This window comes from Anastrepha obliqua, chromosome 4, assembly GCF_027943255.1.
Source record: "Anastrepha obliqua isolate idAnaObli1 chromosome 4, idAnaObli1_1.0, whole genome shotgun sequence".
Taxonomy (NCBI): domain Eukaryota; kingdom Metazoa; phylum Arthropoda; class Insecta; order Diptera; family Tephritidae; genus Anastrepha; species Anastrepha obliqua.
In genome coordinates, this window is record NC_072895.1 from 98,676,277 (window position 1) to 98,703,486 (window position 27,210).

At 38.2% G+C, this 27,210-nt stretch overlaps 2 protein-coding genes across 2 annotated transcripts; both read right to left on the reverse strand.

Moving 5' to 3' along the window:
* Positions 1–11,622: 11,622 nt before the first annotated feature.
* Positions 11,623–12,391, reverse strand: LOC129244300 (trypsin 3A1). The gene has a single exon (XM_054881915.1). The coding sequence runs from the start codon at positions 12,389–12,391 to the stop codon at positions 11,642–11,644; it is 750 nt and encodes a 249-aa protein (XP_054737890.1). The 3' UTR covers positions 11,623–11,641.
* Positions 12,392–12,628: 237 nt separating this feature from the next.
* Positions 12,629–18,388, reverse strand: LOC129245131 (cilia- and flagella-associated protein 161). Its single transcript, XM_054883134.1, has 5 exons — positions 18,140–18,388; positions 17,564–18,076; positions 17,410–17,511; positions 16,828–16,914; positions 12,629–13,217 (listed from the first exon to the last, which is right to left on the reverse strand). Exons 1-5 carry the CDS (start codon positions 18,218–18,220, stop codon positions 13,116–13,118), a joined length of 885 nt encoding a protein of 294 aa, XP_054739109.1. The 5' UTR covers positions 18,221–18,388; the 3' UTR covers positions 12,629–13,115.
* Between the last annotated feature and the right edge of the window lie 8,822 nt (positions 18,389–27,210).

A 27,210-nucleotide genomic window follows, 5' to 3' on the forward strand; every position in this document is an offset into this window, starting at 1 on the left:
ATTTTCTTTAGTGGCGTATATTTTTTTAATTTAGTGGATATATTTTTTAATAAAAACTCGATCTTTTTCACTGAGAAACTTTTTCCATTTTTAGTAAATATTTTTTCATTATTTATTATTATTATTATTTTATTTAAGTGAATATTTTTTTCTTTACTTTTAATTATTTAGATTTTTTTTATTCAATTAGAAATTTCTTCAGTTCAAGTGGATATTTTTTTTATTAAAAGTTCGATCTGTTTTCACTGTAAAACTTTTTTCAATTTTAGTAAATATCTTTTCATTATTTTTGATTATCTATTATTATTTTTATTTAAGTAAATATTTTTTTTTTACTTTTAATTATTTTAATTTTTATTTTATTCAACTGCTACTTTTTTCAGTTCAAGTTATTAAAAAATCGATCTTTTTTCACTGTAAAACTTTTTTAAATTTTAGTAAACACTTTTTCATTATTTTTATTTAAGTAAATATTTTTTTCTTTACTTTTAATTATTTTAATTTATTTCCACTATAACATTTTTTGATTAAAAAAAATTTTGCGTACATATTTTTCCACTAATAATTTACTTTTATTCAAATGGAAATTCTTTGGTTTTGATTTAAGTAAGTATTTTTTCATTAAAGACTTTCATCATTTATACGCAAATAATTTTTCGTACAAAGCAATAAAAGTATTTTTCATATTAATATCTGTACCTTTTTTCTTTAATTGAAGTGAATACTTTTTAATTATTTATATATTTCTTATTATTTATTAAAACTTTTATTTTTTTTTAATTCAGATGCAAATTTTTCCAATGAGATTTATTCTTTATTCAAATGCAATTTTTTTTGTTTTGTAAAAATTAATATTTTTAATAATAAAATATAATCAATCATATATTTGAAAATATATAACACTCATACATACATACATCAAGAATTGAATAAACTAGTAAATAATTGGAGAATAGCAGCACCTGCGAATAAATAATGTCTTTCAAATAATAATATTTTAATACCAAATATTAAAACAAGAAATTCCATTCAAAAATACTATTTTAATGCAAAATATGACAGGTTTTATTTTTTTAATATATTCCGTTTTTGCCGAAAACTCCTTTCAAAAAATAGTCTACTCTCTAATAATTGATGGGTTTTTCATCAAAACTATAAATGCGCGCAAAATTAAATTTGATACGAGTATTTATTTTGTTATTTAATATAATCGCATATGTCAAAGAATATCACACAACAACAAGAATGCAATTTTATTCCAATTAAATTAGTTATATTATTGTGTATGAAATTGAAAATGTGCCTTCTACATCTACGAATCACTAACAGCTGCATAAACGCCCACCCACATCTGTAAAATACATTCATAAGCGCATATAAAATGGAATAAAATTATTTAATTATATGAACAAAAATACATAACACACACACATATGTATATGGTAATTAGTAACAGTATCTGTGTAATCATGAAAAACACTTACAAAGTGTTGGCATTTGTATTTGAGCTGGTTCCGCGTAGGGCAAATAAATCGAGGAAGCTAAGAGTTTAAGAAGCTCAGCGACTTTGAGCTCAAACTGCAATATGAATCCCGCAATACAAATTAGAATATTAAGCCCATACGTAACTGTAGTTATTGTACGTTTTTACGTTTATATAACAAATTTCAAGTTAATGTAATATATGTGCATGTGAAAAATGATCTATCAGCTCTTGGAATTTTAACCATTATGGCCATGCGATAGGGGAGCAATGTAAATAAATCTGTATGCAGCTCGATGCTGATGCAAGCTGAATCGGCTAATTTAATTTTAAATATTTAAATTGTTATATGGCAAAAGCATTTCAGTTAATTGAATCAATTTGTTTTTTTTCCGCCTTTAAAATCTGAATGTTTAAATGTATTTGGTAATAAATATCCTACCTAATAATATCGCGAAATAAAGTGAATATAAATAGCGTGAATTTGTGAAGAGCGCAGCCATCATCATGCGAATGCAGATGCAAACATAAAAGGAAATTTCAGTTTATTAGTTGAACAAATTAATTTTAAAATTATATTCTTGTTCAACGTAATTTCAGCATTACCAAAAATTTTGTGTTATTTACTGCGTCTTTTTTTTATAGATTTGTAAAAACGTAGCCTATAAGGTAAACATATCGCAAATGTTATGAAAATACTATACTAAGCAAATTTAATAAAATTTAAAAATTAAAAATAAAATAACTGTGTGTTTGAATTTATTTCGTTTGTTATTTATTTGATTTTTCGAGGTGAGTTTGTTTTTTTCTGAGTTATGATCATAACATACGTCGCAAAGACGTACCATTAGTTGAACAACTGGCATGTTAAATATAGCATTCATTAATTCGTATATCATATATTGCCATAACACAATGAGTATCAATAAAAAGCCATTGAGCCGTAAAGATTGTATGACGGCACTTTCCTCAACGTTAACAACACCATGGGTGAAAATCAAGCTTTGAAATTCCTTCACTGTCAAAAACTTTGCGCAGCAGCATTCAAGTTGCCATACAAAACTCAACCGACAGCGCTGGAAGAAGCAGTGGTGTTCCAGACGTCTATCCAGATTATACCAACATCGAGAAGGCAGTGCAGATCAACAAGAACCAAAGAAAAAGAAAATACTGTGGTTTCTGTTCGTCAAAAATAAGACGCATGTCTAAGAAGGTATGCGTCGTATGTAAAACACTTCTGTGTGGGAGCACCAAAGTCAAGTTTGCAACACGTGCATATGTAATATATGTAGTATAAACTTGTTCGATTTTAGCTTTTTTTATTTTGAATGATTATTCGATGCATTGTTGTGCAAATGAAGTTAAAAAATTTCCATTCATTTAGATTTAAGGAATCAATTTGTGTCCTTATGTGAAGCCTGCTTAATTTTTGCTACGTTTTGTAAGACAAAATGAATTTTATTATTTATTTTACGTTATGTATTATTTTATGTTTTTGTTTACTTTATTTGACTGAAAATAAATGAAATAAATGATCTCAATTAAAAACTTAGAAATTTTTATTTTTATTCCACCCTTAATTGACACAAAATTTTGATACGTCATTTGGACGTATCCTTATCTTTTTAGGGGTAGACAATAGTGTTATCTTACTAGGGATAAGGCAGCTGACTTGAAGTTGGATAAGAGTTTGAGAAGAACTGAAAAAAGGTGTTGTAGAGCGGAGTAGATGCATCATTACCAGACACTGATGAAGTGTAAATAGCAAAATATGGGAATGCATGTTTGAGAATAAAATAATACTGAAAATTATCGATATGCCGAAATCCCGAAATGTCGCGATCCCGAAATTTCGAAATCCCGCCCTCCCGGGAGCCTTGGATATATCGCTTATTTGAAGTTTCTAACATCCCGAAATAGTAGATTTAATTGAATCTCGAGGTTTTTGAAGTGAAACTTCTTAGGCGTCGATGGACGAGCGAGAATGGAGAGTAAAATTTCAAGGCAATGCAAGGTTTTGGGCATTTTCGTTCCGCGAGAAGGAAAAAGGAGAGAAAGAGCTATACCTTATATTTATCTCAGATACACTTTAGATTATTTTTCTTGAGTTTTTCCTTGTGGTTGCTAATTTTTAGTGAGAAATAACACTGCCTACTTTTTGGCGCTTGTTTGTTGGTGCAAACTTGTAGGAAAATTATTTTTGGTGCCTACTTTTTGGCGTTATATTTTCCTGGTACCTACTGTTTGCCAACAAGGGTTACTTTGGACTAAGTAGGCAACTGAGCAGTAAAGTCCTCTCTCGACGAACAAAACTAACACTCAGGAAAAGTAGTACAAATTGACGAAAGTTAATTTGGCAAGCGGAAGTACAATAAAGGTAATAAGTTATATTTGTAATAAAGTATCCACTTTTTTAATCAGTATGTTTAAATTTAGGAAGAAGAGTGGAAGGCCACTGGGTTCTTCGCATTATTGAGGAGGGTAGTGAGAATCTCCGCCTAGAAGTGTGTCCAGACAACATACGTTCCGCGGATGTGCTCATACCTTTCATTAGAAAGCACGTCAAAGAAGGCTCTATTATACATACGGACTTCTGGAGAGCCTATGACTACTTGGCTAATTATGGGTATGAGCACAAGAAAGTAAACCACAGCGACCTCGACAACCCCTTTGTGGCGGAGGATGGTACTCACACGCAAAGAACTGAGTCCCACTGGCGCGTAGTGAAGAGCTATTTCAATAAAGAAAACTATAACCACTGTGTTTGTTTTACAGATGTTATAGTTAAATATTTGTGGAGAAAATCTGTAATTAAAAATCTCGAAGACCCATTTGTTAAACTGATCGAAGCAATAAAATACACTTATAAACCGTAATTTGGCTTTTAATTACTTTATGAATATCATTGTTTTTAAGTTTAAATGAGTTGTATGTTTTTGTTTTCAAAAATGTTTCTCAACTTTAAATTAAAGCAAAAAATTCTGCAGTTTTACAATGAACCTTCCACTGAACATCCCTGCGTGCGAACTTCGTTTTCATTTCAGGTGTATGGCAACACCAACTTTTCGCTAAACTAGAGAACTTAAACATTAAATTACTTAAAAACTATAATCCTCCGGCAGATTCTGTTTTCAGTTTTAAGATGGGGATACACACCTCACCGTTTCCTGGTGCGTACTATAAAGTGCTATCCATTCCGGCGTCGGATTTATTGGTATTGCCTTGCGGTAATTTGTGCCGTTGCTGCGCTCCTGAAATCGCTGCGTTTGTGCGGGTGATAAACGCTCGGAGTAGAGCGCGTTGTTGCCACGGTTCGGAATTTCTCATTAGATGAAATTATGTCCTCACTTTTACTTTAGAGAGGCATAGCATAGTGAATACTTTGAAATCGTTTTTCTATTGCAGCAAACGAGCGTTACGCACATCAGCAGCACTTATTTTGAAAAATTCAAACCATCGGCATTTGCGCTCACTAGTTTTTGTTTCATACGAGACACGCACTCAGCTGAGTTACCAGAATATATGCATAGGTGGCGCTCGCAGCAGTAGAACTTTGAAGTTTGTGAGTGCAATATACAATTCAGTGGCTACCAAACTATTATTGTAAACCTCAATTCAAAAGGTAGCACCAAAACTGTGTACGGTTTGTATTCAAACGCTCAACAGTGAAGCAAAAAAACTTATTCCGACCCAGTATTGTTTGTCGCTGGAATTGACGACTTTTGCTTGAGTCTTAGCGACAAAAAAAAAGTTTTGACGACAAAAATGATTTAGCGACTTATCTGGCGACTTTTGGAGAGCAAATCAAACCCGTTTTAGGCAATATATACTTTTCTGTCAACTTGATTACCCGTGAATGCCCTTTACCTTTCAATCCGTTGCCATTTTTTTTAAATGAAAATTTCCGTACATACAACGATAACTACATTTATACAAATTAATAAGCAATTTCAATTTTTAATTCCAGATGATCCGTTTTTGAGTAATCGATGCGACCATGGAGGAGGAAATGCTCCACGAGATTGTTTATAACTTTTTTTATAAATTAATATTTTCCATAAAAATTTAGGATGACAGTCTTTAATGGACACTTAATATAATAAAAAAAATCCGATCCACGAATTCCTTCATTTTCCCCCTAAAAAAATCACTTATTTCTTTGACTGTCACAGTGGTGTTCCCCCGTAAAGCGTAGATTTTTTATGCCACTTTTTCTTTACTATGCTTAAATATATTTTATTATATAAATCCATTTCAAGACTTCAATTAATAATAATATAGTAAATTGTTGTATGATTTTCCTGGTTTTATTACAAAAGCATAATAGTCAATATTATTAATTTTATAAATTTTCAAATTTCCATTTGAATCCAGTACTGGATCAACTTCGTAAATAACTTTTTCAAGAAATTCACTCATGCTTTCCAATGACATTTTAAAGACACAAATGTTTTTCAGACACAAATTAACAAAGCGTTAGAAAATTTAGTAGATTTATAGAATTATAATAAAAAAACTAGTATTTCAGGAGATTGAAACTAACTTCCGTTTATCTCAAATTTCAGTAGATTTGGTATTACTGGTTTAATTATTATTCATCTAAAAATTTTAAGCCCGCAGCTGGCCTCTTGTGCACCTCTCAGAATGAAATTTAGGATCCGCCCCTGATGGAGTGAGCGACTTTCTAGCGACTTTTGATATTGGCCCTAGCGACTCAGATTTATTGGTGTTGGCAACACTGTTCCGACCAACAGGCTCAGTCGTCTAATGTAACTTGAACGCCTAGCATTCATTTTTACAAGCAATGGAGCGCATAAAGGGCAAAGGATGCCATCACTCAAAATAATATTTTTTATTTAGTAAAAAGTTATTCAAGATGCAAATTGGATGTTTAATGTTTGTATCTAATTTGAAGATTTTAGTTCAAAAATGCTTTATTCTATTTATTATGAAAAAAATGTTTTTTTTTTATTGCTTCCAAAAAATATTACACCTGTCTATTTGACAATAAGTAATTTGTTTACAGATATTTGGAAAGTTAACTGACACTGTAAGGTCGTTGCTCTTCAGGATCACTTAGGAATATGTAATTCATTAAAAAAAATAAAGGGTGGTTAAGTTTCAAGGGCCGGTATTGACTTTGAATAAAATACAATTTTTATTTAGGAAATTATTGCCATTTCTCTTTATTATGATAATATTGGTATGGCTCAATTACGTATGCCTCGGCGGCACACCTCCATCCGATGGTCAAAATTTTCGATGGCGCTGAGGCTTATTTGAGGTTCTATGCCGTTAATGTGCCGAATTATCTCATCCTTTAGCTCTTGAATTGTTGCTGGCTTATCGACGTACACCTTTTCTTTCAAATAATCACAAAGAAAGAAGTCCAACGGTGTCAAATCAATTAACATCGCCGCGACGTGAGGCCATCAAATTTTTCGCGCAAAAGAGCCATTGTTTCGTTAGCTGTGTAACAAGTGGCGCCGTCCTGTTGAAACCACATATCGTCCACATCCATATCTTCCAATTCGGGCCATAAAAAGTTCGTTCTCATCTCACGATAGCGAATACTATTCACAGTAACTGCCTGACCGGCCTTATTTTGGAAAAAAATACAGCCCAATGATGCCGTCGGCCCATAAGCCGCACCAATCACTCTTTGTGGGTGCATTGGTTTTTCGGCAATCACTCTTGGATTATCATTCGCCCAAATGCGGCAATTCTGCGTATTGACGAATCCACTGAGGTGAAAATGTGCCTCATCACTGAAGATGATTTTCTTCGAAAATTGGTCATTCACTGTTGCCACTTCCTGCCATCATTCTGACCCTTGACGACGCTTGAAATGGTCAAGAGGCTTTAGTTCTTGAGTCAATTGCACCCTGTAAGCGTGTAAATGCAAGTCTTTATGCATAAGCTTTATCAACGACGAGCGTGAGAGGTGCAATTGTTGGGCACGATGACGAGTTGAGGTGGACGGCTCTTCAACCACACTATCGCGAACAGCGGCAATATCTTCTGCAGTACGAGCTGTACGAGCATGCACTGGTGTTTTCACATCTCCTACAGACCCGGTTTGCTCAAACTTTTGCACAATTTTTCCGATCGTACGCACATTTGGACGATTGAATTGACCGAAAAAATCACGAAGTGCGCGATATGCATTTTAATTTGAATGCCCGTTTTCTTAATAAGCCTGAATAACTTTAACGCGTTGATTGATTGGGTGTCTTTCATGGTTCAAGTTGAGTTAGTCTGGAATTGAAAAATGTCAAATGAAATGCTTAAGAAAACTTGACGTTTAGGTGTGGTTTACATTCAACATCGGCCCTTGAAATTTAACCACCCGTTATAACAAATATTTTTCCTAAATTTTATAAAGCTTTTAAACGGACTACGAACAGACGTTTTCACAGATCGCGGCAGGTTAATATGCATAGATCTAGGTATCTGTCTTACCAGCGCATGTGATGCAGTAAATAGTTAACAAAATTGAGAAATTTGCATACAAACACTTAGAAAAACGTGGAATTTTTATTAATTTTATTTCCTTCATTATGAGATCTTTCTGATTATTTATGGATGTATTTTGATAAAAAATCTTAATTTGGAATATAAATTTCCGCATACGCAACACTCAATAATTGGCAGATTTTGTGCATAGCTCAAAATATTGACGACGTCTAACAAAAGCGAGCATAACAAGAGAATTGGAAACGGCATAATTTAGGTGCGTGATAAAATTAAGCTTTGAATCAAAGAAAACCTGTACATCTTTTATCACATCGGACGAAGCAAGATATGTATATTTGATATGATAAAAGGAATTAAGGGGGTTTTGAAGCTTAGATAATGTGATTTTATGACATTTTTCAATAGTAAAAAATAGACGATTCATAAGGCATCAGGAAAACAAATTATTCAACTCGGACTGTAGGAAGGCTGAATAACAAGAATTTCTTATTTCAGCGTACACTTTTAGATCATCAGCATAGAGAAGAAAATTAGCGTAGGAAAAACACGAACAAATATCATTAATAAACAAAACAAATACAAACGTCCTAAAATACTATCCTAGGTACACCAGAGGTGGCGATGATAACTACAGCTCTCCATCTCTTTATTAAATACCTAGAATCGAATCCAATCAAGGAAAGTTGAATGGGAACCGAGAAAAGCTAATTTAGTTACTAAAATCGTTTGGGAGATTTTATCAAAGACTTTAGAGAAATCCGTGTAATATCGTGTATATATTTGAAGCGTTTGCGAGATGCTGTACGTCGCAAACGGCCGGAAATGTGGGCAAACAACTCTTGGATTTTGTGCTGGATTATTTGACCACCAAACACTAAGTAAAAACCATAGTGCAAGACCGTATTCACCTGATATGGACCCGTTCGATTTCTTTTTGTTTCCCAAGTTGAAGTTACCATTTCGTGATTTCAGTTGATCGAGGAGATCAAAGCGAATGCGAAGAAGGAGCTGAATGCCATCCCTTCCTAGGCCTACTAGGGGTGCATGGAGGACTGGGTTATACGTTGGCACATGTGCGTTGCTTCAGAGGGGTCATATTTTGAGGGAGATAAAATACGAGGTGTGTTCAAAAAGTACCGCGAATTTAAAATTTTCGCAGGTTACGTATATTTGAATTTCGATTTTTTTGGGCCGATATGTTGGTACTCATGTCTCTCACTCATGCCGACGAGTTCGGCCATTTTGAATGTTCAGGTAATTGTTGACAGCTGCTTTGCTTGCACGTGTTTCGGCTCGTCTACGACTTTTACCTATTCAAAAGATAGATCAAAGAACCTGTATTAAATTTTGTGTGAAAAACGAAATTAAGTGCGCGGATGCATTCCGAATGTTGACTGTGTCATACGATGAAGCTACTTTGGACCAAAGCAACGTTTACCGGTGGTACAAAATGTTCTCAGACGGCCGAGAGGATATGAAAGACGAAAAGCGTGCCGGACGCCCGAGCACTTCAACAACAGACGAAAAAATTGATGAAGTGAAGAAAATGGTATTGGCAAATCGTCGAATCACAGTTAGAGAAGTTGCTGAGGACCTAGACATATCGATTGGCTCGTGCCATTCTACTTTTTTCAATGATTTGGGCATGAGACGGGTCGCCGGAAAATTCGTACCAAAACTGCTCAATTTCGACCAAAAGCAGCATCGCATGAACATTGCTAATAAGATGTTGGACTCTGTCCACGACGAGCCAAATTTGCTCCAGAGAGTCAGAACTGGTGACGAATCGTGGGTTTATGGTTATGACGTGGAAACCAAAGCTCAATCATCTCAATGGAAGCAGCCGCACGAACCAAGACCGAGGAAAGCGCGCCAAGTTCGGTCGAATGTAAAAGTTTTGCTTAACGTTTTCTTCGACTGCAGGGGCGTTGTGCATCATGAGTTCTTGCCACAGGGTAAAATGGTCAATAAGGAATATTACCTGCAAGTTATGCGCAATTTGCGCGAAGCAATCCGCCAGAAACGCCCGGATTTGTGGAAGAAAAAAATTTGGCTCTTGCATACCGATAACGCCCTGCTCACACATTGTTGCTTTTGCGCGACTTTTTGACCAAAAACAACACAATAATGATGCCGCAGCAACCATATTCCCCAGATCTGGCCCCCTGTGAATTTTTCTTGTTCCCGAAACTGAAGAGGCCCATACAAGGACAACGCTACGCTACGATTGATGAGATAAAGGGGCATCGAAGGAGGAGCTGAACAAGATAAAAAAATATTTTTTGAAGTGCATCGCATATTGGAAAAAACGTTGGAACAAGTGCATAATATCTCATGGGGATTACTTTGAAGGGGACAAATTAGATATTAACGAATAAATAAATAATTTTTGAAAAAACACAAAGTTCGCGATACTTTTTGAACACACCTCGTAAATTTGCCTCAAATTTAACTCCGTTTTGTGTTATTTAAACATTTCCGGTACTTTCTGATCATAGGGTACGTATTTCTATTCTGCAAGGAACAATTCACGTCCAACTGCATGGTGGGAGGAGCTAAAACTTCGAGTTCACTGCTTAAAGACCCGAAATAAAATTGTGAAATAAAATCCCGTTAAGTAATTGGCTCCAGTTCGATAAAGTATTTAAATATTTTATTTTGCATTTTTTAAATGAATGCTTAAAATCTCAAGAACATCGTTTTTCGCATTCATTGCTCCAGACGGGGTTCTTATTATCTGTTCGGCTTTAAATTTTTTGCGAAAATTTGATATTTTTGTAGTTCGTCTACGCCATAGCTCAAAATGCACTAGACCAATCGATTTGAAAATTTTCACAGTCTTCTTCCCATAATTTACCAGGTATCACTGGGAGTTTTTTTTTGTTTTTTAATGTAATTATTAATTTCCAAGACGACCGCCGTGGCCGAATGGGTTGGTGCGTGACTGCCATTCGGATTTCAGAGAGAATCTCGGTAAAAGACCAAAATGAAGAAAACGTTTTTTTTTTCTAATGGCGGTCGCTCTTTGGCCGGAAAAAGCTCCTCATAAAAATAAATCTGTCGTTCGGAGTCGGCTTGAAACTGTAGGTCCCTCCATTTGTGTAAAAACAGCACGACGCACGCCACAAATAGCAGGAGGAGCTCGGCCAAACACTCAAAGAGGGCGTACGCGCCACTTACATATAAATAAATATATATTAATCTTACCACAACAAATTAGCCGATTTAGTGAAAGTCGCTTCTTTTACTTCCAAAAACTCCGAAAGAATCCTCTCAGGGATACCTCAAGAAGCCTTTACTTTAAATTTTATTCATTTAAAATTTTTGTTTCTGATGACTCTTTGCGAGCTAAGATGTTTCCTGCAAAGCAATACTTTTTCATGGTGCCTCCGGATAAATGCCCCGCTCAATTTTCAACATTTTGCAATGACAATTTAAAAAATTATTTTTCAAATGCTGCATTATTAGCAGAATAAATCAGCGCCATCTACACTGCATATCCTAAGAAAGTCCCAAGAGCATACTTTTTTTCCAACCTCCTAACTCGAAAAACGTTATAAAATAACAAAATTACAATAAATTCGTTCATAAGTTAAGTTTATTTTGCTATAACATTTTTAATACTTAAATTGTTGTTCTTTGTACGGGCGAATTTAAAGCCTCTCTCAAACGCCTCTCCCTTCAAACGCCAGAGTTCTGTTTGATCCACGAGCGTAGCGCACCAATGTAGGTGTACATGGCAGGTTTGCCCGGTGCCCCACAGCCGAATCCCCATGAAACCACGCCAAAGAGTTTGTTGTCGACGGTCAGTGGACCACCAGAATCACCTTGGCAGGCGCTTACCTGTCCACTAGGATGGCCCGCGCAAACCATACGATCCGTAATGCCCGGAATATTCTGCGAATTGCAAAAGTCGCGACTCCACAGCTGTACGCGGGCATACTTCAAGCGATTGGGCAACTCCAGATTACCATTGATGGCACCAAAGCCGCTGATAGTGGCCACCGTGTCCGCTGCGTGATTCGCTTCCATATCGGCCAATTCAATTGTGCCGATATCATCGCCCAACGGCACCGATTCGGTCAACTGAATAAGCGAGAGGTCGTAATCCTGAGTTTGTGGATTGTATTGCGGATGGATGATGAATTTGGCGATGTTGAAGGACTTGCCATTACCAGCAAGCAGATCAGTTGTCCCAACGATGACGCGAATTTGTGACGGGCTCTGATTAATGGTGCAATGGGCGGCGGTAACAATCATAGTTGGCGAAATGAGTGAACCACCGCAATGATGGCGGCCACGTAGCTGTAGCGAGACCTGATGCGGAAATTGGCCAGGCATCGCGAACTGGCCTCCAATAATACGCGTGCTAGCAGTGGCTGGCTCTAAGGCGAAAGCGCCGTAGTAGGCTAAGACGAGCAGGAACAACATTGCAGAGTAGATTTGGTAAAGGTTTTTATATTTTCAGGTAGCACTCGTTAGAAATTCAATAAAGTAAACTGTGTGCGGTAAAAACCTGCTGACGTCTTTTATAGTAGTGGGGCTTGACGATTTCTGGTTCAGGTGTTAGAAACAGCTTTGTTGTTCTAGGTTTGAAAATGTGCCTGCTCTTTATTTGCTTACCTTGGCAAAAAAAAAAAAAAATGTGGGCCAAGTGTAGCAATCTGAAGTTAGCACCCCGCTGTGTACATAAATTTTGCGCACAACAAGTGCAGGGTCAACGACTGGCTACCAAGAACTTCGCTAAGCCGTTTGAGATTCGAAGCGCTTGATATCTTCTATCAATGTTTGTAGGACCTCCCACATACCATTGACCAGCGGGTTAGCTGTGAAGGCGTTGACTTTAATTTGTCACTGTGCAAATGTTTGCCATTTGTATTGTGGCTGTCTGGAAGTCATGTTGCGCGAGACCGTTATCTTGCTTAAAGGCCTTCAACCAGTGGAGCTACAGTACATTGGGCATTTCGCAAAAACAAAAACCGTCTCTCAGCCGTCCGATTTGCAAATTTGCTTAGGGTTTTTCTTTCATTTTAATTTGACTTTTATATAAATTTGTTTAATTTTGAAATCTCGTTTTAAATTCTTCTCTTACATTTTACTAAACAAAAAGAATTTTTCGCAGAGTTCGTTCATTGATCCGTTAGCTGCGAAATACCTATTGCTTCCCCTCACTCTGGCCATTGCATATCATCCAAATATTTTGCCAACGTTCGCGCCTGTATATGTCCTTATAATTCTGCACGGAAACGAGAAACTCCTGCGAATTAAATTAAAAAATTATAAAAATAGTTGAAAGCAGTTAAGGTAGGTAGGTGAAATGGTTTAAGTGCCAGTCTGGCACTCATCAAGTAGCACTAAAGCGCCGTTTTGATACAATCATGAGACCTCCAACAGGCAGACATCTACAGCCAGCCTGAGCTGTTGATATAATGAAGGAGATTGATGGGATTTAAGTTGGCGCACTGCCCCAGGCTGTCGAAGAAAGGAGTGCCCGGTGACCTTAGTCGTCTAGGTGCCCAACCCGGACATTTACAGAGAAGTGCTCAACAGTCTTCTTCTCTGAAAGGTCCCCACAGCTTCTGCAATGGGCGTTAAATGGTAACCCTAGCTTTTGCGTATGTGTGCTGATGGTCCAGTGACCGGTAAACATAGCTACGAGCTTGGAAGTTGAATTGCGGGGAGTTCAAAGCACTTTCTGAGTCCTATCGTATATTCGTGAATTATCGTATTGGGGCCAAATGGTTTTCGAAACAGCACATAAAGAAATGGAGCCCCATCTTTTCTGCGCTTTCCTGAGAAATAATTTGTGCAGTTCCCCCTTAACAACTGTCAGGGGAATGCCGATGCCCGGATAAGAGGTCTCTGAGGCCAATTCAGTCCCCTTCCCGGCAAGCTCATCTGCAATTTCATTCCCCTCTATGTTCCTATGTCCTGGAACCCAGTTAGTTAGTTGAAAGCAGTTAAAAAAGTAATTGAAAGCGAGGAAAACCTGAGAATTAAGAAAAAAAATTGCTGGTTTTGTGGTCTTATAAATGGAAACACTCAAAAAATATAAATATAATTGGTGTAGGCATCCCTTAATAGGTCTTTGGGCGAACTTGTCTTACAAATGAAGGAACTCAAAAATGTTTACCGCCTCAGAATGACTGATGGATTTTATAGCAGTTCTTCATGAAAGACATCTGTTCCGAAGTTAGTCATTGCCTGCTGTAGGTGCCCGCTATATGAAAATTTGTTTGATGGTTTGGATCTGAAATTGGGAACGAATTTAGAGCTTATGGGCTCAGGTATGTCCTGCCTGATTGCACACTCATTTTGGAGCGATCTTAAACCAACTTTAGATCAGTATAATTTCACTGCCATTTATCATCATCATCATTTACTTTATCTAAAAACTCCGGTGGTGACACCAACCAAACGTGAGCTAAGCGTGGGCCTACGCAAGTTATGACGAGAAGAATTTCAGAAAGACTGTAATGATATATCGTTAAGAGCCTCGACCCATTGCTAACAGCTATCTTCACTGACGGCTCAGGACTAAATAATAAGGTTGATAACGGCACTCACTCAGAAGTGCATGCCACTGCAATGTTTTCAAGCTGAGTTCATTGCTCTAATAGAAGCTGTGTTGTGCGTTAGGTCCTCGTCCGAGGTCGATCACTACCTACTGTGGCAGTTAAGATGCCACAAAATTTATATTTCTACTCCTCTGTTTTAAATGAGCCAGGTAGGCAGTGCACTATGAATGTGGTCTGGCTGCCTGGATACAGAAGTGAGGTTCGGTTGAAAGCGTTGCCCAGAAAGAGGGCAAACTTTCAGGAAAATCATCGTTTTTGATACCATTGCAAAGGTAAGGAAAATAATAAGAAGGCAAGAAGGAGGGGAGCGATGTTGAGTATTTGTTGATGGCGTCCGAAAAATTACTGAGTTACGGTGACGTTAACCGCTTCACACCGCCGATAAAGTTCATCTGGCTTTAACCTGTAATATCAAGGCCTGCTATATTAACAGGCGTAGCAAAGAAATGAGAGGCAAGATACTTGAATCTTAGCCCCGCGAAAGCAGGGCAGCTAAGGAAAAGATGCTGAGATGATTCCACCTCTTCCTCCATACAGCCGATGCAAAAAGAACTCGAAGTAATGCCGAGTGTCACAGTATGCGTACCACGTGAACAATGTCCTATAAGGGCATCCACGAAATTCGAGAGCTGAGATTTGGTTAACCTCAGCAGATCCCTCGAGCGCCTCTGATCCACACGTAGCCAGAAAGATGGATACAGATACATTCCTAAAAATTGTATCGCAGATGAGCTGAGCAGATGGAGAACTGATAAATGGAATGCACACGACTACTGTTGCAGCTGCAGGAACGAGCACGAAGTTGAGAAGTGTTCAATATTGTTTTTGTCATTGTCCCGCTCTTGCCTGAACGCGACCTCGCTGTTTAAACTTTTATTTCTTTGGATGTTTGTCAGACCTAGAATCCGCAACTATCCTCAATGTTTTTTCGTGTATTAGAGAGACGTAGTGATTTCACCAGATTGGGAATTAGAGGGCGCAGCGTGAGCGCAAACAAGTGCTAATAAAGTGAGCCTCCAGACCCTGCCTGGGTCTCTGGGCGCTTGCCTACAAAGTGAGCCTCTTGCACAGAGGCCACTCCCGTAACTTAACCTAACCGCAATTTATTTCTGAGGCTTTTCGTACCACTTAAAATAGCTGCTTAAAAAAGCGACCGCCGTAGCTGAATCGATTGAAGCCTGATTACGATACGGAAGCTCGTAGGTTCATATCATATAGAAAATCTTTTTTCTTATAGCGGTCACCCCTCGGCAAGTAATGGAAAACCTACGAGAGTATTTCTGCCATGAAAAAGCTCTTCTTAAAAAAACATTTGCCGTTCGGAATCGGCTTAAGACTGTAGGCCCCTCAATTTCTGGAGCAATACTATAATATTTTCGGCAGAATAATCACCTACGCTGTCAGAAATCAAAAACAGATTAACGAAACCAACGCAAGACTGAGTCTTGTCGAGACCCTATGCTCTCGAGAAAAGTGAACAAAGAAAAAAAACTTAAATATCTTCGACGTTCAGTGAAGAAGCAGAGAAATAAGGGTGGAAATCACTTATGGAACTGAGCCCAAGCAGGCAAGCTAATGTAGCAAGTTGAGCAAAGGACCAGACACCTACTAAAGTGGGCACCTTAAGAATATCGCAATCCCTTTGACCAACACTCTGCGAAGAAGCCAAAAAAAGAACACAAAATTAGTTGAGGCTCTCAAAAATACATAAAACAAAAGACTAGAACTCATGCGAATACTACATTCGAGTCAGAATCCACTCAACACTGGTCTGCACCTCGAATAAACCTTTTAATTTTACTGCTTGAGCGCTTCTTCGACGACCTAAATATAAATGGTTTAGGGACAGTCTAACTGTAAGTGCTGGGAAGATGAGGAGGCCACAGAACTTATTCAAAATTTTCAGTGTGAGTGCCTGTATTTCGAAAACCGCCTTTAATATTACTAGGTGAGCACCTATTCGATGACGTAGTTTAGGCTATGCTTTCATTGGAAGGATTTTAGAAACAAGAAAGAATCCATCCTAATTTTTTTTTGCTAAACGCTGCATTTCGAGATACGACCTTAAGATTTCTAGGGAAATTTCTTTAGAGCACCTGGATAATCTAGGCTAAATTATTAACAAAAAGATGAGGATGTTTTAAAGGCATATTAGGAAAATATTGAGCATTACAACTGGCCTTTGTGCGCGCCGACGTAACTTCTTATGAGCAGCGCGTCTTATCTAAGCTAATTATTGAGATTGAGATTAAGTTTGTTTAAACATGTTGCTAGGTATTTTTTACTCACCGGTCCGAAGAGTGTTTGTACGACCACGTTTTCCGCCGCAAGATTCTTGTTTGTTGGAACATGCGTGATGACCAACGCCGAATTGCTCTAAAGAAGATATGGAAAAAATTTAGAAACTCGTATTAAAAAAGACTGAAGAATTTAGTTCACTGCTCTGATAATTCAATAAGCTGAACATATTTTGGCACCATTGACCAAAGTTCTTGTCTTTTCTTGTTTCAATAGTAAGAAATTTGACTGGAATGGAATCGAAAATACTGTCGAGAGCAGCGTTTAAGAGTTCATGGAAAATTTTCTCATAGAGCGTTTAGCAAACAAGATTAAAAGTGAGGTTGTTGTTGTTGTAATAGCATGAAATTTTTCCTATACATTTTTGGAAAGCTCATTTTTTGAAAGAACTGTCACTTCATTCTTATTCTGATTTAAATCCGGGACGTTTTATAGCGTATGTTCACCCAACTCTCGTGGGGGCGTTAACTCAGTATGTCTCTGAGACTTTGCAGCAGCATACAGCGTTAATTGAACTTTGCACAAGTTATGACATACCATAAGTGGATTAACTTCTTCTCTCCTAATACTCACCGGTACTGGCGTTCCATAAGTTTCGAAGCGTTTCTTCGGCTCAATATGTGTGCAGAACCATTTTGTACACGCCGATGGTATTTCCTTGCCGAAACCACAGTTCTGAAAATGGACTTTACAATTAAATATTCCGCTTCCCATGCGCTCAACTCACACTTTTCCTACATAACCCCAAAGGCAAATTGATTTCACCCCATTTCCTCGAATCGAAAGTCGTATAGATTACACTTTTCAAATTCAACGATTTCGCTGCACTATACAGCAGTAGAACATCATCTTGACTCTCCACACATTCCAAACGAAAATGTTGCCCATACTTGATCACCTCATTGGTGCGATCCTTCTCATCACCACTGACAATACGAAACGAATTACGCACACAGGGTGTTACCGAGGGCGCGATTGTTATTTCACACTCTTCATTGATATTTTGGCTGTGCCGTACGACGCGTTCGTTAATGATGACCGACAGTGCGGGTTGTGCTTTGACGCGCTCTTCACAAATATTCATTTTCATCGGCATCAATTGAACTATGGCGCCGAAGTAGACATTCTCTTTGGGCGCCTCCAATTCGATGGCTTTGTGAAAGTTGTCGAAGAGTCGACGTGTCTTCTCCACAAGCAGTTGGCCATTATCGCGTAGGTTCTTGAAAGTCTGCACCTTTTCCTGATGCGATTAGAGGACATGATGTTAGAATTATTGATGGCTTCAGGCCATTGCGCCACTAACCTGCTCCAAACAGATGTCCTCAAACCAATTTCCAATGCGCACCTCCGGTCGATAACGTGCGGTTGGTAACATCGAAGTCATATTTAATGAGTTTTATGAAAATTATATGCATACAATTCTCCGTAAGGAAATAATATAAAAAAGTTGTAGAAATATGTTTGTCGTTGCGTAGAATTTGTAAAAAAATAAATTTTTATTGCTTTTGCTTTCGTGTTTCAAAAATAAATAAAAATATGATTACGTTTTGAATTGGTGCAGCGCAAGAGTGATCGATTATTCAGAGGAGGCAGCATGATTCAATTACTAAAGGTCTGCTCACTGGTGACATTCGATTTTTGACACTCCCTTACAAAAGCTTGTATTTAAGAAGGTGAATAAAGTGGAAAATATTAAATCCTTTTAGGAAAAAATGGTAGCAAAAAAGTATTTTCTTACTTAAATGGAAAGAAACTGCGAACGGTTTAAAAAATACATTTTAATTAATATTTGAAAATAAAGAATGGTCAGATAGAAGTTATTGGCAAATCTAATATTAAAACAAGAAATTATTTTACTTAATCAAGATTGTATTTTATGAACTCATTTTTAAATTTAAAACCGATCGCGAAGTTGCGAAGTTTCGCCAATATGAAACTTTTTTGTTAAAAATAAATAAATAATTGGCACGCACAATTCTGTTAGGAGTTTGGCCATGTAAAATTTGCTTTTTGAATCGGCTATAAAAAAATACTGATTAATATTTTTTCAAACTTTTTTTTTTTTGTTTGAAGATTGAACATTGTCATTTATGAATGAAAAATAATATCGTTCAAATGACTGCCTCGACTGGCTTTGCAGTAGGCCATTCGATCAACCCAATTTTTAAGCACATTTTCGATTGTTTGGGCTCCAATTTCGATTTCGTGTTTTAAAGCATCAATCGTCTCTGGATGGTTCGCATAGCATTTGTCCTTAACGGCTCCCCACAAAAAAGGTCCAACGGGCTTAAATCACAGCTCCGAAGCGACCAATTGATATCGGAATTTCGGCTGATTATTCGGTTTTCAAAAACGGTAGCCAAAAGTTCGAGTGTAACTTTGGCAGTGTGACAAGTTGCACCGTCCTGTTGAAACCAAATGTCGTCCATGTCATCCTCTTCAATTTTTGGAAACAACTCGTTGAGCATGTCACGGTAACGCTCACTATTTACTGTAACCGCGGCTCCTCGCTCATTTTCAAAAACAAAAACTGGCCCGATGATGCCGCCAGACCAAAAACCGCACCAAACGTGTGAATTTTCTGAGCCCCAAATCCGAGAATTTTGCTTATTGACGTAGCCACCGATGTGAAAATGAGCTTCATCAGAAAAGATGATTTTTCGGTAAACATGCTCATCTTCGGTCAAACGATTTTCTGCCCATTGAGCGAACCGAAAATGCATTGGATGGTCATTAGGCTTCAGTTCTTGCACCAATTGAACTTTGTTACCGAGGTCTTTATGCAAAATTCTCCTCAAAGAAGTGCGTAAAATGTTCAATTCATGAGAACAATGACGAGTTGAGGTTGTTGAATGTTCACACACATTTTCGGATACAGCAGCAATGTTTTCGGGTGTAAGCACTGTAGGAACACGTTCACGTGTTGTTTTATCCATTAACTGTCTTGCTGGCAAATCTTTTTTTTTTGAAGTTTTTTTTCAAATTTCTCACAGCTTGAGTAGAAGACTCACCTCTTTGGAAATAGATTTTCAATATTTCCCAATTTTGTTCAAGCGTATAGCGTCTTATTTCGTAAATGTCAAACCTTTAAGTAAATTATGAACACATTTGACATGTCATTTGTGTTACCATTCTCAAAAAAATAGGTAGTTCAAAGAGCAAACGCTATATGGCCCACCCTGTATTTATCAAATATAATATTTGTCAAATAGAGGCTCAAAAGGACTTAATATGTATAGGTGACAATAATAGGTCCCAGAGCTATCAAACTCTTGATAGTTATTTTAAGTGACTTGATCATCGATTCCACCGTTAGTATCGTCGATAGTTTGACTGCTCTAAAAGTTCCAAATATTTTACGAAAAAAATTCTCTTGAAATTTTGTTTCATGCGCCAGAATTTTGCCTTTAGCTCAGACTGATGCTTTCAATTTTATTTCTAATTTTTCGAATCATCAATTGTCACAAGTATGAAAATTTAACTTAACCACAAAAAAAAAAACAAAATGTTCGCCTAACACTTCGGCTTAAAGGTCTCGGGCTTAACAAAGAAAACACGTTTTTGTAGAACGACTTATCTTTTGCTTCAAAATAGGCCTCAGTTTCAGCGATAATCTCTTCATCCCAGCGAAATTTCTTACCGGCGAGCAATTTTTTAGGTCTGCGAACAGCCAGGAGTCAAAGGGAGCCACATTTGGTGAATACGTTCGATGTGGATGCAATTCGAAGTTCTGTTCATGTAGTTTTGCCATTGTTTTGATTGACTTGTGACACGGTGCGTTGTCTTTATAAAACATAATATTTTTGTTTGCCATATGCGGACGTTCCTTTGCAATTTTAGCCTTCAAACGCTCCGATATAATATTCACTGTGGATGGTATTTCACTTCTCAAGATAGTCGATGACTATTACACCATGGCACATCTCAAAATACTGAGGCCATAACTCTTCCAGCCGGCTGTTGTGCTTTGGACGAAGTTCACCAGTTGCTATCCACGCAGTTGATTCCGGAGTGAAGTGATGTATCTGCGCTTCTTCCATTGTCACATAGCGATGCAAAAAATTCCACTGTATTACATTCAAACCTGACCAAACACTGCTCAGATTCATGAACGGAGTTATCTTGTTTTTGCTCATCAGTAAACAGAGCTTTATCATAGTCAAATGCCATCTTCACGATATCAGCTAACTCACGCCACTTCACTTTTCGAGCATTCATATTGATTTTGTGGATTTTTTTGGTGTTTTATGATGTTACCGCCTCATTTGGACATCCACTGCGTTGTGCATCGTCAGTGTCTCTACGACCGTGTTTGAAGTCATCGTTTTATTGTTGTTTCTGAGTCCGGAGTCCCCACAATACTTCTCAAGTCTTTGCTTCGCTTAAGCGGTGTTTTCCCCCATCAAGAAGCACTGTAAAATTAAAACACAAAATTCTTTTCGATCCATTGTTTTGAAAATAACAAAATCACAATAACTCACGAACTAATGAATAAGTTAGGTTAGGTTAGGTTGGACAAATATTGAAAACTGGTCCGTTGTGATGTCATACAGGGGAGAGAAGAAAGGAGAAGGGAAGGAAGAAGGATCCTGGGGATTAGAGACGATGATGACCATGCATTTTACGACGACACCGACGCTAATTTGCGTTCGTAACTAGCCGCAACAAGTTACTGATGAACTTCACCAAATTTATGATATTTAGACCCGCTATATCCGCAGGCGTAGCGAAAATATGAGAGCCCGATGTCTAAATCTTTGCCAGACGAGAGGAGGGCAGCTAAAAAGAAGGTGTTGATATGATTCCACCTCGTCCTCATGACAGCTTCTGCAGAACAGACTTGAGGCAATCCCAAATCACACCGCATGAACACCTAACGGACAATGTCCGGTAAGGATACCCACCAAATTCGAGAGATCAGGCCTTGTTAGCTTTAGGAGTTTTCTCGAGCGTCCCCGATCTACCCGTGGCCAGAAAGATCTCGCGACTTTGCACGTTTGCGCACTAGCCCAGTGCTCGCTGAGTCTTTTTAAGGTTAGTACTAAGTGAGAAGGAAGTGAATGCAATAAAATTAAAAATGGGTTAGGCCTGATACTTTTCAGCCCGTGTGTTTTTATACACAAGAAATGACTACTTTCTACTATCATTTTCGCAGAGGGCGATCACATTCTTTCCCTTTTTCCCGACTTACAAAATGCAACAATAGATTAATAAATGTCGGATTTCAGTTGTCACTGAATACAGAATCTCTTATTATTGAATCATGCGCAATAACCTCATACAAATACAGGGCCCGCCATCTATCGTTACGAATTTGAACTAGGTATTATTTGAAGAATGGTAACACTTAGCTGTCATCTGATTAGAAAATTAGTTTTATTCTTCCGCTGAACGAAAATGGTTGTGTATACGCTCAAAGAACGCTGGGAAATATTGCGACATTATTTTGAAAATCATGGTAATGTTGCAGAATGTGTACGAAAATGGGAAGAAGAAAAGCACCGAATGAAGCGTATGTGCGTTACTTTGCGAAAAAAGTAAGAGAAACTGGGTTGCTTATTGACAAACCAACGCGTGACCGACCAAAAACCGTGCGTACACCCGAAAATATTGCTGCTGTGGCCGAGAGTGTTCGTAAATCACCAGGAACATCAGTTCACCGTCGTTCTCAACAATTGGACATTTCGGAGACATCATTGAGACGAATTTTGCGTAAAGACCTTGGTATGACGCCGTACAAAGTCCAATTGGACATGTGAATTAAGTTGTGTTCCATCATTAACCGGAAGGATTGTGCTTCAAAATAGAAAACAACAGTTTGGAAAAATATTGAGTAGTTTCTTTTTTATAGCATTTTTAATTCCGTAAAGTTATATGGCGGACCCTATATATTCTTCCAGAAAAAAAAAAATTTATATAGGATATTAATAACTAAAATTAAAAATAATAAAGGGCTTCCCTAAATTCGTTTCAGATCCATGCCTATTGACTTTTTTGTTCAGAATTGCCAGTAGAATACTTCAGTCAGCGAAACAAACTACCCGTCCTAATGTACGTACCTATAAGAACTTGCAAGGTTCTTAGCTCTCCATTGATTATCAAGCCTGTTGGTAAACTTGAAAACGTTTAATTGTAAAGACGCAATTAAAAACCACAATTATTTAACAGTTAACTCATATTTTATCTAATTAACAGTTTGTGGTCAGCGAAAAGGGCATTACATGATACGAATAAAGCGATTGCTTGTGAATAAGATTGAATAAGACATATTAACAATTAATTAAAAACTACTCAAGTTAATGGATTAGTACTAAATGCAGCGCACGCTTTGGCTTAGCAGTGATGAAATTGTGAATTGTGTAAAAACCTTAGTAATCCATTAGATAACTAAAATAGTTAGTGGAGGGAGAAGTCAGTGCTAGAGGCAGCTGAGAGCTTGAAATGGAAATATGCAGTATGCAATTAATAAATACTGAGGTTTGAAGCCATAAGCGAGTGCTTGGTTTTTTGTTTTTATTTTTTTTTTTGTTTTAACCGAAGTATGGTTTTTAGTGATATGTTTAATTAAGATAGCAAACACAAGACTAATGAGAAATGAGAATGGCAATGTGCAAAACATTTGCCTGCGCGGTAGTTAGCCCGAAAAACGAGAGGATTGGGTTTCCGTTGACTACCTGCGGTCTGCTCCTGGAGCTGACTCATGCGCTTGGCAAGTCCATAAACGTGTAAGATCGCGTAATATTTCTGACCACGAATGGATCGGAGGCGCTCGAGGCATATCCTGCGGTTAACAAAACCTCAGTTTTCGAATTTCGCGGATCCTCTTACAGCAGTGAGTCTCAGCATGCCTTTGAGTCCGTTTTGCATCAGCTGCATAGAGGATGAGATGGGAACATCTCAGCACTTTCTGCTCAACTGCCTTCCTTTTGCTGGGCTAAGATTTAAATACCTTGGCTCTCGTTTCTTTGCTGCGCCTGCTGATATAGCAGGCATGGATACTAAAAACCTGATGAATTTCGTCAGTAGTACGAAGAGTCCCTGTTTGGCTGCAGGGAAGTTAATGCGGGGCTAAAGTTACTAGACTCGTTCACAGGGGACACCGCAAGGGTGGTATCCTTTCGCCTCTACTTTGGCTAGTTGCTATTAACGAAGTTCTGATAATACGAAATAAGGGTGGGGTTAAGGCAGTAGCATACACTGATGCCTTGGTCCTGATGGCATCGGCAGCGTTTCCCTCAGTCATGGCTGAAATTTTGGAAAGGTCACTGGCTGTAGTCAGTCGCTGGGCTGCCACTTGCGTCAACTCTGACAAATCGAGGCTGGTGCTATTTACTAGAAAATATAAACCTCTACCCTTTCGACTTCCCAAAATTAACAACCACGTCCTCCCGCTCTCATCAGAAGTAAGGTATCTTGGAGTGCTACTTGACTCCACACTCCATTGGAAGCCACACATTGTAAATCGGGTCAAGAAGGTCAGTATAGCCTTCTACTCCTGCAAATCTATTTAAAAAATGGATGTACAACGCAGTGGTTTTGCCAATTTTAACGTATGGATGCCTAGTTTGGTGGGAAGCTCTTCGGAAGGACTATAATATCACTAAACTGGGGAGGGTACAAAGGACTGCATGCATTGGCATCACCGGAGCATGTAAAACCTGAATGTCCTTTTGCACTTACTTCCCATCGACTTTTCCGTCATATCCATCGCCGCTCAAAGTGCAGTCAGGTTAAAGGAGGTTCGTCTCTGGCGGCAATCTCTGAAAGGACATGGGCAGTTAACCCCATATTTCTCCGAACTTTGAACAGATCTCTCTATCCGCAAACTAGAGTTTGAGGGTCGTGCTAGGGCAATCTTTCCACATAGGCAGGATTGGATCGATGGGAAAATCTGCACTGAAGCTTACACCTCTTTTTTCACTGACGCTTCCAAGATGAAATCAGAGCAAGGATTTTCTCTAAATCAGCCAATTTATCCAACTCCTTTAAACTGCCGAGCAGAAGTCTTTGCGATCCTGCAGGCATTTTCTCCGATAGTCAAGCCGCAACCAAGGCTCTGACGACGCCATGGTACAGAACGAAATTAGTAAACTCCTGTAAGGAGGACGTCAAATATCTTGGGTGTACAGATAACATTTCTCTGATCTGGGTTCCCTTTGGCTCCAATACGACATACGAAGGACTCAGAAAGTCCTTTGGACTCCTCGCCATTCAATTTCCAAACTCTTAGCTATGTTTGTGACGCTCGGCACACATGCGGAAAAGCTAGGGTTACAATTTAACCACCAATGCAGAAGCTGTTGGAACCTTTCAGAGAAGGAGACTCTTGAGCACTTTCTCTGAAAATGTCCGGGCTTGACAGCTAGAAGACTAATGTCACTGGGAGTTCCTTTCTTCGACAGCCTGGGGCAGTGCGACAACCTAAATCCAATCAATCTTCTCCATTATATCAACAGCTCTGGTTGGCTGTAGATATCTGCCTATTGGAGGTCTCATAATGGTATCAAAACGGCGCTTCAGTGCTACTTGAGGAGTGCCAGACTGGCACTTCAATCATTTCTCCTATCCACCTACCTACGAAGGGGCTAAAACCAGCGTAAATCAGTCATCGTTCCTTCTTCAACGAGTACACATCCCCTCCTCCTCTTTCATTTCTTCCCAGCCTTCTTATCTCTTTTACGATGGTATCACAAAGGACGAAAAATTATGCAAAATCAAAATTGGATGATTAATTTTGAGCCACCTTTTACGATAAATAACATTTTCCAAAATTTGTATTTATCTCATTGCTTCGCGGGAAAAAAAATTATTAAAATATTGTTAATTTTTCCACCGCTAAAGTCATCTTATCTCATGAAACAGTGCTTTTACTACAATACAAAAAGTGCGTATGTAAACATGTCGGGAATTCGAAAGGCTTACATAAGCAGTCACAAAAACCATAAACGATGCCAATAACAGACAAATTACATCAATGTCCCTCGTAAATGCAAGTAAATCAAGCCACAACCAAAGGCAATAAATAGACACTTATCTGCAATGCAGTGAATACTTGACACCACTACGCTCACCTAGCTCCCGAAAAGCACCCGCATGACTATCTTCAAATATCTGCCTGCTCGCTGATAAGAATTTCCTACGTTTTATTTCTCATCATTCCTTAGTTCAGATATAGTCGAGATTGACATGTTTACGTAGACCTTCTATACATATGCATACATATGCACGAACACATGCACAAATAATCCATCTAACAATAATATCGACACTTGACATTCACGTGACAGTCGGATACGCCCTCATCAGTACTCACTAACTAATCACGTTCGTTATCGCAGGTATCTCGTGCTTGTCTTTAGTGGTTCAAACGCAGCCTTCTGAAAGCAACAGCTGTTATCAGAATGATATTGTTTAATTGCTTTCACCAACATTAGTTATAAACAGCTTTTTGCAACAGCAAAGCAATCGCAAGCTTGCGGTACAAATGCGCAGTCATAACTGCAAAAATTCAAAGAAAGAAGAAATACGCGATCATATGGAGTTTATTGCACTCATTAGGCAAAGTAGTAGATACGATTGACTTGCCTTTACTTGCCCTGCATTGGCTGTGTGAAGACGCTAGATAAGCTGGCATAGTCGTAGATAGTAGATAGTCACTCCTATTAAATCTTGCAGATATTTGTCTGGATTTGTCTGCACATAGCATATCGCTCGTTTATCCTGAAGATTGTGGGTTTGACACCGACTCTGCCTTCATTTTTTTTTAATTTTTCTCATTTTAATGCGATAATTGCACCTGCAAGCAAAGTAAGTGAGTGTACTTCTGTGAAGAAAAAATATGAGCATACAAATGGCAGCCACTGATCATCATAAAAGACTAATAGTCTGTTCTCAACAACCTGTAACAAGAGTGACCGCCTCGCCTTAGTTGAATATCTCACTGAAATTCTGAAATTCTCAAGTTCGGGAGCTCTCTTTCAAAAGTAGTGAACTATGCGATTAAGAAAGCTAAGAGTTTAAAGAAGCATCTCGCTTTGAAGATCCAAAAAATCGATGTTTTGCTGAAGTCTATCTGAAATTTACGGAAGTGAAAGATAACATGCAATTTAGTTGTAAAGTCCTCTATCGACGAACAAAACCCACACTCTACAAGTCTCTCATCATGCCCGTCCTAGCGTATGGCGCAAAAGCTTGAACTATGACAATAGCCGATGAGGCGTCACTTGGAGTGTTCGAGAGAAATATTCTGCGCAAGATTTTTGGACTTTTGCACGTTGGCAACGGCGATAGAACAATGAGCTGTATCTGCTTTACCACGATATAGACATCGCGCAGCGAATAAAACTCCAGCAACTACGTTGGCTGGGCTCCGGC

What these genes read in the sequence shown, in the direction of transcription:
- LOC129244300 (XM_054881915.1), bottom strand. Translation starts at nt 12,391, where the DNA reads ATGTTGTTCCTGCTCGTCTTAGCCTACTACGGCGCTTTCGCCTTAGAG.
- LOC129245131 (XM_054883134.1), bottom strand. Translation starts at nt 18,220, where the DNA reads ATGACTTCGATGTTACCAACCGCACGTTATCGACCGGAGGTGCGCATT. An exon ending in AGGACATCTGTTTGGAGCAG is followed by an intron (nt 18,077 to 18,139) that starts GTTAGTGGCGCA and finishes TAATCGCATCAG; the next exon opens with GAAAAGGTGCAGACTTTCAA. An exon ending in CTTATGGAACGCCAGTACCG is followed by an intron (nt 16,915 to 17,409) that starts GTGAGTATTAGG and finishes TATCTTCTTTAG; the next exon opens with AGCAATTCGGCGTTGGTCAT.